The sequence below is a fragment of the Sturnira hondurensis genome, unplaced genomic scaffold (assembly GCF_014824575.4).
Source record: "Sturnira hondurensis isolate 20B ecotype Veracruz unplaced genomic scaffold, ASM1482457v3 Scaffold0005279, whole genome shotgun sequence".
In the NCBI taxonomy this organism is placed as follows: Eukaryota; Metazoa; Chordata; class Mammalia; order Chiroptera; family Phyllostomidae; genus Sturnira; species Sturnira hondurensis.
The window spans coordinates 6,434,563-6,449,189 of record NW_028077910.1 but is presented as its reverse complement, the minus strand read 5'-3'; the positions used below and the strand labels follow the sequence as shown (position 1 = coordinate 6,449,189).

The following is a 14,627-nucleotide window of genomic DNA, read 5'->3' as shown; positions in this document are numbered from 1 at the left end:
TTTGTATATTGGTTCTTGATACCTTTGTGTGACTAATTTATTCTATGTCTATTTACATTAAGTAATCCACTCCTGGACCCAATGGAGGACTGGTCTTTTAGTTTTTATGTACAGCAGACAGACATCTTAGAAAAATTCCCAGGACAATAAAAAATTATTAACATGCTTTTGATGTCCAGTGAGTCCTTTCAAGTCTGATTTTTGCTCAATACTCTTGCAAAGGCATTAACATATTTTAAATAGACTCAGCAGAAAGGATTGAAAGCATGAGATTGTATTTCAAATACACTCTATTCCTTAGATTGCTTTTGATCATCCAGGCAGAAATTTTGTCTCGGTGTTGCTCTAAATAAAAATAAGAATTTGTGGTTATTGTTATTATATGTTCAATAATATTTTGGGAGGAAAATCGTTATGCTAAATATCTCAGTAGGACTTTAGAGCTATCCAAAGTCTCGTCTATTCCGGTGTCAGGTGGACCTTTGGGAAAAATGTTAAGACCCATCTCTTCTGTGTAATCTCAGTATTATTCTTCTAATACCTTCAAATCCTTGTTCTGTCTTCATATGCAAATGCCCTCCATTGTGTTCATGTAAATTATCAGCACACATTATTTATTCTTCACTCTAAATACCTAAGGCAGTGTGTAGGTATCTAATTTAATTAGAATGGTTTACCCATGGTCTTCTCTACCAGCTGTTGAATACTCTTACTTCTTCATGTTAAGCACAAGTGGGGAAAGATCTTAGATGTTTAAAAAGTTTCTATTTCTGAAAATTAATATTTTCTATCCCTACTTTTTCTATTACAAATATATAGCTATTGAGAAGGCAAGATAAAGATACATTACCCCTGTGACATCCATAACCTTAATGGCAGCAAGCTGGCCTGTTTTGACATGACGACCCTGTACGAAGAAAATAAAATAAAGACTTTAGTTCTGATATACAACATGATCATTGATTTCCAACCATGAAGAACAATATCATCTAGATTAACGTCACAGAATGCCAACAGGAAAGACATATGGACAGACATGTGCAGGCACACACAGGTATTAAATGGTTTGAAGATCAATTTCTATTTAGTGTTTATTTTGTAAAACATCTCCATCACTTTATCTTGGGCCTTATTTTCACAGTGGCTGTCAAGTTAAATAAAAAAGGCAATGTTGAATCATTTGGTTCTACCTCTTCTCCAAAGTGTCAGACCAGGGCTTGCGAGCGAGGCGGATTTATGTGGAAGGGGAGCAGGACCCAGCTGGAGGAGATACAAGTATGTCCTCCACTAGAAAATACTCAGGAAGTGAAGAAACTTTAGTTTCCTTGGGGGTTAAATATCTTGTAACAGTCTCAGCTGGTTGTTCGTGCTTTTGTTTTTGTTTCAGTAACTGCCATTATGGCATTGAAGGTAACAATGGAAAAGAAAATAACCTGCTTCTCCATTTTAAATTTTGCTTCCAAGCTGAAATACCAGTTCTCAATGGATCTGACTGAGGAATACACCTCTGGGATGCAGCTTCAGCTCAAATGAGATCCTGGAGATGAAACAATTAGCAAGCCTCAGCAGAGCCCCAGGCAAAGGCATGCCCAGCACTCTGCCAGGGAAAGCAGCTGAGCTGTCGACCTTTGACGAGGGGAGGGCCGCAAAGGAGGCAGCCCAGCTGGAGTTGCTTTTACCTCACTGGAGAATGTCAAACCAATTAGGATCCAGATTGAGGCCGACTTTGAGGGACCGGCCAGGAGTTAGCTGACCTCAAGATCACTGGAAACCCGAGGCAACTTCATAAAATCGCAAATAAATGGCATGTAAAGAGCCTTCCAGGTGTTTAATCCAATACCCTTCTTCCAGAGGTGAGGCGAATCTCACCGCCAAGACGTGAGCCCAGGACACCTTCTCCTCTGCCCTGCTTCTGCCACCCACATCCTGCATCAGAAATTCTTATCGCTAAAATGTAAAAATAATTTCTAAACAAACTTTCTTTTCATATTTTACTCAAGCTGAGTTAAACACTGAAACATTCATCTCTATTTCACATAGGATTTTGTTAATTTAATTTCCTGATTTGAGGGCAAAGCCATAAAGAAGGATATTATTATTACAGGAGAACTTTGAAGTGAAAATTTAATAGTACTCCTAATTTAAGTTACTCCCATTCATAAGAGAAATGAAAAACACAACCGTGAACTCCATCTTAGTTTAGGTCTGAAATACATATTCACACAAGGACTAAAAATTAAATTCTAGGGGTGGAGGGAACCTCTCCAGAGAGACAGAGTTAAATGTATTTTTCTTACAAAATTAGAAAAAAAATCCTGTCCGGTTGCAGTTGCTGAGTCATTTCTTAATAAAAGAATAAAGATTTTCTTACTGAAATAACCAACAATAGCAAAAATAACAGACTAAATCTAGAAAAACGAAACCGAAATTCCAGTAGGGCCCTAAGCCTTACGTCAATCGTAGCCTCAAGAATAAAAAGCTCATCCACCAGAAAAGAGAAAGAAGCTTATGAAACTGGGAAAGCGTGGCTGCAGGGTCACTGGCACCGTGCGGCCCAGTCCTCGGACACACCTGCAAACCCACCCTGCCCCCTTGTCTTCTCTGCTACCTCATGTCTGAGGGAAAGAACTGTGCTGATTCATGTTTCATAAAGAGTAACTCGACATCCAGGTGAAGTCTAAACCGCTCAGGGATACAATCCTCTGTCTCTCTGCCCCTCCCTAACATGGATTCGGGAGAAACACAATGATTTTGTTCGAAATAGCCATGAAAGCCCCTGCTTTGTTATTGCTGTTACTCATTTTCTCAGGAAGAGCAAGATGGCTTCAGAGCTGCTGGCCTGAGGCAAGCCTGGGAGAAAGAGGACTTTCATTTCTAGGTCACTGAAATGGATTCGTTGCCAGCAGGGCACACGAGCAAACAGGGCTGTGGAAAACGCAGACACGCCACCCCACCACCTCCTTCCCGGTCCAGGGACTCGCACACAGGCAGAGTGTTTAAGCTCTTCACGCTTAGCTTACATTAGATCTAGCCTTTATTGATTAAGGAAGATGTCTTCAATTTCCTAGTCACAGCTGATGGTCCCACCTTTGTGTTTCCACAGCGTTCTACACTAACACCACTGATCATACCCGACACTGATTTTCAAAACGTGCAGCACCAGAATCCTGAAAATCAATCAACTCAAGTCGAAAAAAAATCCACAATCTAGAACACGTAGCAGAGGCAGTGGTTGTTTCCCGAATCAAATGCGCAGTTACAGCCATCCACCCACCCACCCATCTGTAACTGATGCTGTAGTATACCACCCAGATTTAATACTGAAGTGCCCTACAGCTGTCAGCCACGGCCTTTCTGGTAATTGCTCTCTGCCAAAAGAGCACTGCCCAAGGTCATGCTCCCTCCTAAAGAAAACAGCATCCAATGACAGGAGTATAAAAGCCCAGCCCTTTTGTTTTCGAGTAGGGCCGACCTCTCAGAGGGAGGCTGAGGGCTTTGTTGAGACTGCATTGCAGCTGAATTATTTCCTCAGCACAGTTGTACTTTCTTCACGAGTGTAGATCCTAAGAACACTCCCTATTGAAATTCTTACATATAAATCTCCAAATTAGAGTATGTTTCCAGGGGAACCTCCCTTAGACAGTTGGTTCCAGGAATGGTCCAAAGACACAGGCTCTCAGAGAGGCTGTCAATGAGACCCTTATTACTGGTGACAGGTGGCTTACTGATTGCCCCTGGCATACTGTAGCAGCGTCACTGCCAAATGTTCACTAGTGGGGAACAGGAGTAGGGTGCAGGTGCCAGGGAATACACTAGTGAGTCTGATATTTCAGGCTTTAAGAGGTCCAGAAGAAATAGAAGTTTAAAACAATGGAATCATGGCTTTTGTTGAGAATCACTGATGTACTGGAGAAAGACAATGAAAAGCTAAGGGTGATTAATGATCAACTGAAGGCAATGTTGGAAAGCTATAAGAGGGATGAGGTTAAATCCTGAGAGCTGTGTAGTGTCTTCAAACATGATGGGGAACATAACTTCTGAAGCCTCGGAGTGTTCAGGGGGACAGGGATTTTCAGCTTTTAAGTGCTTAAAACTTGGATGTCTTCATTGCAACTTTCAGAGTCTCATTACTTCCCAGCCAGGCTATAGTTGAGAATTAAACCTTTTCTTCTACCCTGATAATTAATTCTTGGGTGTGGTCCTCAGCTTTTTCTGCTCTGGCTGCAGAAGATACAAGTCTTTTTATATGCTACCCAATATTTGTGGTAAATAAGCAAGAGCAGCAAGTCAAGCCCAAGAAAGTCACGTTGAAGTCAGACATCTCAGGAAGGAGGGTCTGAGTCATCCCAATGTCTGCCATATAGACCAGCAAAGATGCTAACCAACACAGGGAGTAAAATGGGTGGTAGAGGAGGGAGATAATCATGGACATCAATTGCAACAATCAGACATCATGAAATGGTGAGGGCTTAGAACTTTCCTAGGAAAAGTGATCATCCAGAATCCTAGAGAAGCTGTTTCCAGAACTTATTATACAAAGCAAGTGGACCCAGGCTGCACAAGAGACAGACTGCAGTGTACACTGTGGTGTGCCCCCTCGATCCCTCCTTCAAAAATGAGGTTCTCTGAGTCACTGTCCAGAAGTTTGCCTTAGCCAAACACAGGAGCTAGACTCAAGGGCATGCTTCCTGCTGGAAGTATTGTTCTTTACCTGGAGCAGCAAGCATTCCATGACTCACTGATGTAGGAATATAAAAGCATACATCCCTTATATCAGACTGGAATGGTTTTGAAGGGCCATACCAGCACCAGAGCTGCTTTTCGGGGGATTTGCCTGGGGCTTTTGTAACTGCATTCAACACCTTCTACTGCCCAAATCTGCCCTCCCTCTTTCACAGGTGTTGATACAGAGAGCACTCCCCAAAAGACTCCTACAAGCAAATCTGTCCTCAGAGTCTGTTTCCTAGGGAACTCAAAGAATCTGCCTATTTATCTACCTATTCTTGATATTAATGTAAAATAATATATTTCTTACTGGATCTGGGATAAAAGCTTTAAGAAAAGCTCTGGCCTAAACAATGAATAGAGTAAACTAGTTCAAGCATTGCGAAGTACACTCCAGACAAAAACAACACCATGTTCAAATGTCCCGTTGTGTAGTTTTCAGAGCACCTGAGTGACTGACGGCAGGCTGGCGTGGCTGGAGCAGAGAGCAAGTGTGGAGCAAGTCCACGCAGGGCTTCACAGGCCACTTTGAGGTCTTTATACAAGGCCAATGAGCTGCCACCAAAAAAGTGTGAAGCCAGGGTATAGAGGGCTCAAGTTCGCATTTTGAAAAGACTGTCCTAGAGGCGAGTCAGAGAACAGAGGAAAGCAGTAAAGGTGATAGAAAAATAAATATTGTAACATTATTTAGTAATTATTTGAGAGATGATGGTAACTTGCATTAGGATGAAAGTTAAGGAGAAGGTGAGTAGTAGGCAGAGAGTCAAAAAGAGATACTCAGGAGGTCAATTCAACATGATCTGGGAATGAATCAGATACATATTTACCCCAGTGCTTGACATAGTAGGGATTCAATAAATATTTGCTAGGTGGTGGATTGAATGAAGTAGTGAGACTTGAGGATTGTATTCAGGCTCTTGGTCAATACCATCAGTTAACATCAGTTTCTTGGTCAATACCACCTATATGTCCACATCAGTTTCTCCCACCTCTCTCACCCCTTGCCCACACTTCCATCTAGCTACAAAGTGTCTATCAACAGATGGGGTGGTATGGAGCAGGACTTACAATCATTTCACCCCAAATAAGTTGGAAGATGAATTTAGTGGATGCAATTCCCTTAAACTCTATAGACCACAGGAGGAAAACTCACAGCCGGCGGGCCAAATCCGGCCCTCCACCTTGTTTTATCCGGCCCAGCACCTTGTTTCTACCTGGTGGCAGCACCAAGCTCCTTGCCCCTAGTTAAGGAGGAGTTACATTCACACAGTCCTAAACTTGCATTCGGCCCTTTGAAGGCAACCGAGAGGGTGATGTGGACCCTGGTGAAATGAGTGTGACACCCCTGCACAGACGGTCCAATTCTCCTCTCCACAGATCACAGATAAAACAGAAATTGGTTTTAGCTTTCCCTCTGAACTACAATGATGGGAGAGCAGGTGAACTATGGTTTTCCATTCACACTGAAGATGGAAAGCATCGTTAAGAAACCTCTTTGGACATCTTTAGGAATGCTACACCTTTCTCAGAAACACCTTGTCTTGAGGCAAAGGGGTAGACTAGGCAACCTTATGAAAAGATTCCAAAAATCCGTATAAGCAAGACACAAGGATGTTCACAGAATATATTTGGCTCAGTGTCTATTCCTAGGTTTTCCCAGGTTAAACGATGCCTCTCTCTTTCCTGGGCCTGCATGTGCCACTTGTCAGTAGCTTGAAAAAAAATTCCTCCAGTCCAGGTAGGCAGCGCTGTGACCCAGCCATCACTGCTCCCAGACTGTGGCAAAGATGAAGTAAGGAGCCGACGGAGGCCAGTGCCCAGAGGCAGCTCTACTCACAGTGAATTCCTCTGCTTGGCACCTCTGAGAGCAGAAAATGGATTGTTTACAAGACCCTTCGGAGCTGGCCCAGCTGAGAACCGAGGCTCACTCACACACACAGGGTGGGGAAGAAAAGCCTGCGCCTCATTTTTCTTTGTTAGAAACTAGGATTCCTCCATCTTCATGGCTGCCAGTTTGGCTTAGTTTATAAATCAAAATGGATGATTAAAGGGAAAAAAATCAAACAGTCACAATTTCTAGCAGACAATTGTTAATGTATGCAGATCCCATGGCAGGGAGCCTGAAGCCTGTACCCGGGAACGGCACGCACAGATGAAGTGACAGCAGTGACGAGGCAGACAGGCTGTGGGGTGACGAGAGCTCAGAAAAGTAGCAGAGCCACTTGCGGCCATGGCCTTCCGCCAAGAACACACTTCCCGGTAACCTTCTCCTTCCACCCCTCGAACAGCACAAAACCGAAGATCTTGCTACTCCTTTTATTTACTACCTGATAACCACAATCGTTCGGGGTTTTTTTTACATTAGATTCCAGAAGGACTAAACCCCCCTGGATGTCGAGGTTCACAGGATGCATATGTACCCCCTGTCAACTTCTCATCTTCCCCCCTAATTCCACCCCTCCCCAGCCGGCACAAAGGCCTTTCCTATCCCCTGAGTTGGGGCAGCACCTGGGGATTGAGATGGCATTTAAAAGCCATGTCCAAGATGAATACGTACCCAACTGTAGTAAAAGGAGAATAAATCATTACACATGGAGAATTTTTAAGAAAGTCAGAGATTTCCAGTTTAGGTAGGCTTCTTAGGTCCTTTCAGTGTTAAAATGCCCATTAATCTAATGCTCTTAATTTTTAAAAAGTAAAAGGAAACAACACTAAGTCAATTCCCCGTGGTTGTTTTTGTTTTCTGCTGGGGTGGAAGGGTGAGGTTTCAGTGTCCCAGGCACAAGTGTTTAGGGTGTGTGAGTGGAGACATCAGTAATCCTTTTAAGATACAAAGAAGTTCTGGACACAGACCATAAAAGGTTGGATGTAACAATGCGTGCTCTTAATGGCTACAATAGCCTACACGAGCTGTGCTGGAATCCACTCCTCTCTTAGGTGAATTCCTTTAGTTCCTAGTGCTTTTAGACCTTCAGTCCACCTGGCACATGGCTTCTGAACGCTAGAACCAAAAGCTTCTCGAAGGCTCGGAGTGTTTTATGTGTTTCCTCCTCTGTCTGACATTGCCTAGAACAGCACCTTGAAACGGGTACGTGCTAAATCAGGCTGGGAACCAGGAAGCTCCTAGGCCTAGTGGACGTGTAAACTACCTCCAGTCAACAGTGAAGAGAAGCTCCAGTGATCCATTACTCTCTTAACCTGGGAGAGCTTGATGGAATCTGGAGAAATAGCTACTTACACACGGCAGAAAGCTTTTAAGGAAAAAAAAATACTGTAGGAATGGCTTCTGGTTTTATAACTGCAGGAAGAAGCCACACAGTCTGCTGTGAGTGTTTTGCTCAAGCAGGCTTTGTTTTGGGTTTGTTTTCCAAGCGTTAACTAACACACTGGCCCATGAGAGTGAGCCCTGGGGCCTTGGGCAGGCATTAGGATTCTGCATCTCTGAGCCTCAGTTCACCTGATGAACAGCTCAGGGAGAGAAAGTGATAACAAGGGAAAAGCAAGGTCCAGGCGCTGCCCTGCTATATACAGGTCCTCCTCCATCTCTGTCTCCCCTTTTCCTGAGAGATTACTCAGCCCAGGAGGGACAGAGCCAACTGTTCTTGAGGCAGGGCAGCTCATTTTTCTAGATTTCGAATCAATAGCTCCCTCTCTAAGGCCTATTTCACGAGGCAACTCTGTCTTCCCCTCAGGACCTCTGGCAGACCCTTTGCTCACTCCATCCCCCCTCCCAGCTGCAGATTAAAAAGATATATATGTCTTCTGTCTATGCCTTGCACAGGTTTGTCAATTATAGCCTGGCACTGGCCCCCCTGGTCCTAAGATTTACAACTACCCGGTCGGGAGTGGGCGGGGCTGGCCTCGCACCAAGGGGCACTGTAGGCGTGGCAGGGAACATGCGGAGAAAAATAATAATAATGAAAAGACAGTGCTGTGTTTCATTTCACCAATTTATGGCTTCAATAAGAAGCCAGTCCACCGACAATGCTGTCTGGGTCACTAGAAGGTCTGCAGCAGCAGCCAGAGTGGGTCTCAAAGCTCGGGGCTCTGCAGCAAGAGAAAGGACGGCACCAGCGTCCCAGAAAAACAAAGGGGAAGGACCACAGTGTTCCCAGCTATCATTCTCAGGCGGCAAGAACACAAATAGGGACTCATCTGACTCTTTATCGGGGCTGTTGATGAATAAAAACCTCCCCCACGGTGTCCTCAAACCTCCGGAAGTTTTAATTAAAACAAAGGAAATGTCAGCAGGAGAAGCACTGGAATATAATTAGGGCCCACTAAATCTAAAGCAATAAGGGTGAAAAAGGACTAGTAATGAAAGGGAAGCTTTCATGTTCTTACTGAATCCCTGCTCTGTTACTGACACAAAAATCAATTTCAATAGGCTTTGGTTGTATCTAAGCAGGAACAGAGGCGACAGATGAAATTTAGTGGGCAATTTACTGGAGTCATAATGATTCCCATGAAAAAAGGCTGCAATGAGCACTTTAACCAAATGCCTCCTCTGTAAGTACTCTGTAAGAATGTGTGTGTGCACGTGCATAGATATATAGTTGTAGAGTTAGATATAGCAAGAGATATACATATATCACATATAGATGTAGATATGTATATACATATATATACATAGACATATATATATTTGGGGGGTTGGCATTTTAAACAGTTATATATATTTTGCCCTTAAAAATGTAGTTAAACTCTCCACCTCACATCCTTAAAAGGGAAATTGTGGCCCTGCCCCAAGGAGACATTTGGTGAATGTCACAATTGCTGCTACTGATGTCTGGAGGGTAGAGGCCAGAGATACTACAAAACCTTCTGCAATGCACAGGGTATTCCCTTCCCCTAATAAGGAATTATTGGACCCAGAATGTCAATGGCGCCAAGATTGACAGAGCCTGCTTTAAAAAAATTTGACATTTAGTGGGTGCTCCTTGAATGCTGGATTCTATTAAATGTCATATTCCTCACAGGCACTAAGGTTATACAGATCGAAAGATCTGTGGATCCCTACGAGGCCTTGCCCTCAGGGATCTCCCATGAGGGGTGTGAGAGAGATGGAGGTGACATTGTCATTTCTTTGCTTAGCAGCATTCACAAACGAGGCGCACGGCACTCCGACACTGATGGCCTTTTAGAACACAGGGAGGATCAACAGGGAAGGCCAACAGCCCATGGGACCCCTTTCCAACGGGCTTCTGTAGGTAGGTGTAAAGGCCAATTCCTCATGGCCTCTCAATTAAGCATCATTCTCTAAATTAAAAAAAAAAAATGATGAGGTAGTACTGGTTATTTGGTTTATGATATTTGGCACCAGCTATTGTTTTTGTTAATCACATTGATTTTGGAAAGATATCTTATTTTTATTTCTCACCCATTTTTAGGTCTTCACAACTCTTCATAGTTTGTGTGTACGTCTTCCCTCCTCTTAAAGTTTAGTTGTGATATTTCACTATTGGCAGCTCAGTTCAGGAATCCATTATTTTGTTTCAATAAAATATAAGCCATGATAAAACTTAAACCATAAAGGTAAATTATATAAGAGTGAAGGTGTTTCCCTTTATCCAACATAAGTTCTTCAAACGAAGGAATACAGAAATCTTTCCATGGCTGTATGCAATCTGTCTTCCAAGAATTAAGGAGACAGAATGCAATTGTTTTTGAAAAAAATTAAGATGAGCAACATTATAGTAATGACGACTATTCACTGCCTTTCAGGTCCTTGAGGATTAAAGAGCTCAAGTTTCTCAAAGGTGGTCAAAGTCAGCATCCAGACAGGGATCCTCGCGGCGTGTGAGAGGCACGGTGACAGCAAGTAGAGGTCCCGCCTGCGAGGGCCGGAGACCCCGCTCTCCAGAGGCTGGCGCACTCTCTCCCCCAGGGAAGTCTTCGGTGTCAGCACAGACTGCATCCGCAATTGCACTTCCACGGGAAGGCCTGCAAATCCTTCTTTGGGTAGGAGGGCGAGAGGACAAAGAGGGCATTTGAACACTGAGAGCCATTTCACAAATGCAGGACAGCTCTTCCATATTCATAATCTTTCAAAGTGGCGGCCAGCACAGACTACAGCAATTTGTCAGCTAGTGAGTACTCCTGTGCCTCTCAGAAAACTATAGCCTCCCTGCTCGCCAATGATAATGCTGAGAACACTTTTGTCAGAAATCTTGGAGGAAGGGCAATGGGAGAAATACGATGATACCCTGAGTCAGGGGGTGGGGAACAAGAGCTCTTTTAAGTAAATATTTCATACCCTGAGCTCTGGGCAGGCCAGACGGGGCGGGTAGCTGACTAGTTAGCAAATGCATTTTTTGCAGCTAAATTTAGCTGCAATCTCACTAGGACTAGTCAGATAGCTTTCTGTCAAGGAGGGCGAGCTTTCCCTGACTCCAGTGAAATTCTTTGCTCCCGCCATGTTTTCCTGCCTTGCCACCAGCTTGGACTCACTGATGAGGGATTGTGAGAAGGGCAAAGAGAGCACCTGGCTGATTTTTCTGACAATCTTCTCTTCTCAAGCAGGGCTTTGCCCTCAACTAGGAATTACCCAGCTGAGCATCTGAGCGGGAGTGTCTCAGGCCCTTTGGGGGGGTGGTGAAAGTTCACAGGAACTTTGGGGGGCTGAGAGATGCCTTTGTGTGACTTCCTGGGTCTAGAGTTACTTTTGGTCTATAGTATCCTTACCTGCAACTCAGGTATAAAAAATACCAAGGATTAAATTTGTATATGTTGATATGTGTATCTATATCTATTATCTATTTATTATCTGTCTATCATCTATGCATCTCTTTGGTATGGTGGCTGGGTACATGATGATGCTCCTGCAGTGAGTTTAGAGTTACTATGAGGTTCTACTTCTGACCGCATCTCCCGCTACCCCAGCCCGTTTCTGACCGCCCTCCAGGTGCTGTGCCTCGCTCCTGGTCCTCCGGCACACATGTACAGTGTTCTTCTTCTGCTCTGCCTGCTCTCCTGCTTCCTTCAGATCTTGACTCAACAGTCCCTTTTTTAGGAGTCTTTTCCTGGCCCACTTTATCTAAAATTTCAACTCTACCCTAACTCTGACTGTCCTCCTTCCCTGCTTAACTGTGTCATCTCACACATTACAGGAGTTGTTTATTTGCCATGTATCCTGGCGTCTCTTGCTCCAGAACAAAGATGTCCCAAAGGCAGGCACTTCCCTTTACCTTGTTCAGTCCTCAATCTGCAGGGGCAGAGTAGTGCCCGCTCTCAATCAGTATGTGCTGTGAGAGTGAGTCCCCAGCTGCTTTGTGGAGGCACTTTTTCAAGTCCCTCTGTCTCTTCTGTATAAATCATAGCATCTCTTACCTGAAGGCATAACAACTCTGATAGAACAAGTACTGCCATCAAATGAAGAAACTAGGACTCAGAGAAGCAAGTATTTTTGCAGGTCCTATTTTCCTTTAAGACTGGCCTCGCATATAAGTAAACCCAGCAAGAATGTAACATCTCCCCCTTTTTTGATTCTTTTTAAAATTCTTTCTGAATATTAAAGGGTAAAGAATAAAGCTATAATAAATGACTAACAATCAGAGTATATTTTAGCTAAGAAAACGTATTTGTGTAACCATATATAGTTGTTTTTAACGTCGTTATTTTATTTTATTTCATTACAGTCGGCATTCAGTAGTATTTTCTATTAGTTTCAGGTAGACACACAGCATAGTGATCGGACACTTGTGTTTTCTTAGCTATTAGCCACATGGACTGACAAGTGTCATCATACAGAGCATTGAAAAGCTGCTGCTAACGACGGTCAACAGATCAACCTTACAGGTAGCAATTAAGGATGAGGCTGTGCTTTTTGAACCAAAGAAAAGATCTGATAACCTTCCCTTGACACAGATGTGAAAAGATAGAGCTAGTATCTTTGCCTAAACCTTTTGGGCCTCAATCAGCTAACGTCACCTGCACAAAAGAGTGAAGAATTGCATTTCTTCCCTCTTCTTCCTCAATTTCAGCTTTGGAATAGGTGTCAGCATATGACCAAAGACTCAATATCTAGTCTAACTTAAACCTTGCTGCCAGGACCTGATCTGTAAAACCTTGGGCCGTAGATACTTGCCTACTATTCAGAATATCAGTATGTCTACATTTCCTTTGGGTTTAGTTCAGCAGTCTTGCCTTTGCAACTAATGACTTACTTCACTAGTGGCTTCTGTCTCCAGAAGGGATGATAAGAAAATCAAAGGGTGTTCATTTAAGCACATAACTGAAGTGAGACTTTTCAGTTATTTAAATATACCTTAGGATATCTTAGAAACTCTTAACGAGAAAAACTAAGATGTAATAAATCATTCAATTAATTAAAGAATTGTGGTTTAATGACAATAGAATGCATTAATTTATTAATTATTGATGTGCATTTGATAGTTTATGACTACTGAAGAATACATAAAATTGTACATTTTATACTTACAAAGCTTACCATATACTTTAAAATCATATTATATTTCTAACTTTACATTTTTTAATTTTTTAACCTTTTGCAAATAATACATTTTAGAAAACAAATTTTGAAGCCATGAAAAATCCGTGGAAGACAGTAAATGCAGGGAAGCTGAAGGAGTAAAAAAATATATATATTCTACTCAGAGTTTGATTTGTGCACGTGATTTCGGTAAAGCTTTAGGCAAATCACTTTAACTTTTCAGATATTTGATAAAGAAGGGACAGAGAAATATTCATTATGCTTGCTCTCCCTCATAGGACAAAAATTCAAACAGGAGCAACCAGCTAGAGTGAGCTCCTATGACTCACCTCATTGAGTCAACATTTCATTTGTGTTGTTCATGGTAACTTCCAATACATAGTCTAACCATGACAATTTCTGTTCAGTTTCCCAGTATGTCACAAGCACAATCAGTACGATACTTCACTATTAAGCAAAGTGACAGTCAATGAAAGCTTTCTGAAAAGGTATTGTTATTAAAATGCCTAGTAATTAAAATGGATTTTATTGCAAGTTAGAATGTGGTCAGGTTTTTATAAAGAAAGGTCTTAGGAAGATAATGCACTAATTCACATTCAATGAGCACAATAACTACAATAAATGACAAAACCCTTCTCACCCTAGTCACATGCCACGTAGCTATACAACTCTAACAAACACCACTCCTATCTTTTTCTATGTAAATGATGTTTACTGGAATCGAACAACATGGCAACATTGTTGATTAACCAACTGGTTAGGTAGCTCAGTTGGTTAGAGCGTTGTCCTGATACACCAAGGTTGCGGGTTCGATCCCAGGACAGGGCACACACAAGAATCAACCAATGAGTGCTTACATAAGTGGAACAACAAAAGCAATATTTCTCTCTCTGTCAAAAATAAATCAATAAATAAAAGATTTAAATTCATAGACTACTTACTAAGCATCGATTTTATGTAAAGCACTGTGTCCATCTGTGAAGTGTCTAAATTATAATAATAATAATTATTAAAATCATAAATATTCATTTCACTAGTTTAATTGCATTTTAATAGAGTTTACTCTTAAATGGTTTATGAAAATGTAAGTTATTTTCCCATTGGTTCCATTTTCAGAGGCTTCCTCGAACTTAACCATGACCAATATCAAATCATGGCATCTTTTTTGGGGAAGACATCATTAAAAAGAAAATCTCTAATGTATGTTGCTCTTATGAAACACAATAGTTATCCTACAGAAAAGCAGCAAGAAACTAATCCACTTTATTTCATTGAGAGAGGACCATTTTTGTCAGATCTTGCATAGTCTTCCCCATTGTGCTTTGCCAGGTCCCCCAACAACAACCCTACTGCAGGGGAAAAGATGGAAGAGGACCGAGATTCTAGGGAGGTTGTGTTTTGTTAAAGCCATGATATGATTTTAACTTTGTGCTTTGTGCTATACTATGCT

The 14,627-nt window shown here is 42.3% G+C and overlaps 1 protein-coding gene across 4 annotated transcripts in view; it reads right to left on the bottom strand.

The window, feature by feature from the left end:
* TNIK (TRAF2 and NCK interacting kinase) overlaps positions 1-14,627 on the bottom strand; it is a 348,375-nt gene that overhangs the window by 155,728 nt on the left and 178,020 nt on the right. For all 4 annotated transcript variants that reach the window (XM_037046529.1, XM_037046530.1, XM_037046531.1 and 1 more), the window contains exon 3: positions 851-907. In XM_037046529.1, coding sequence (XP_036902424.1) covers positions 851-907 — 57 coding nt within the window. The remainder of the gene's footprint in view (positions 1-850; positions 908-14,627) is intronic.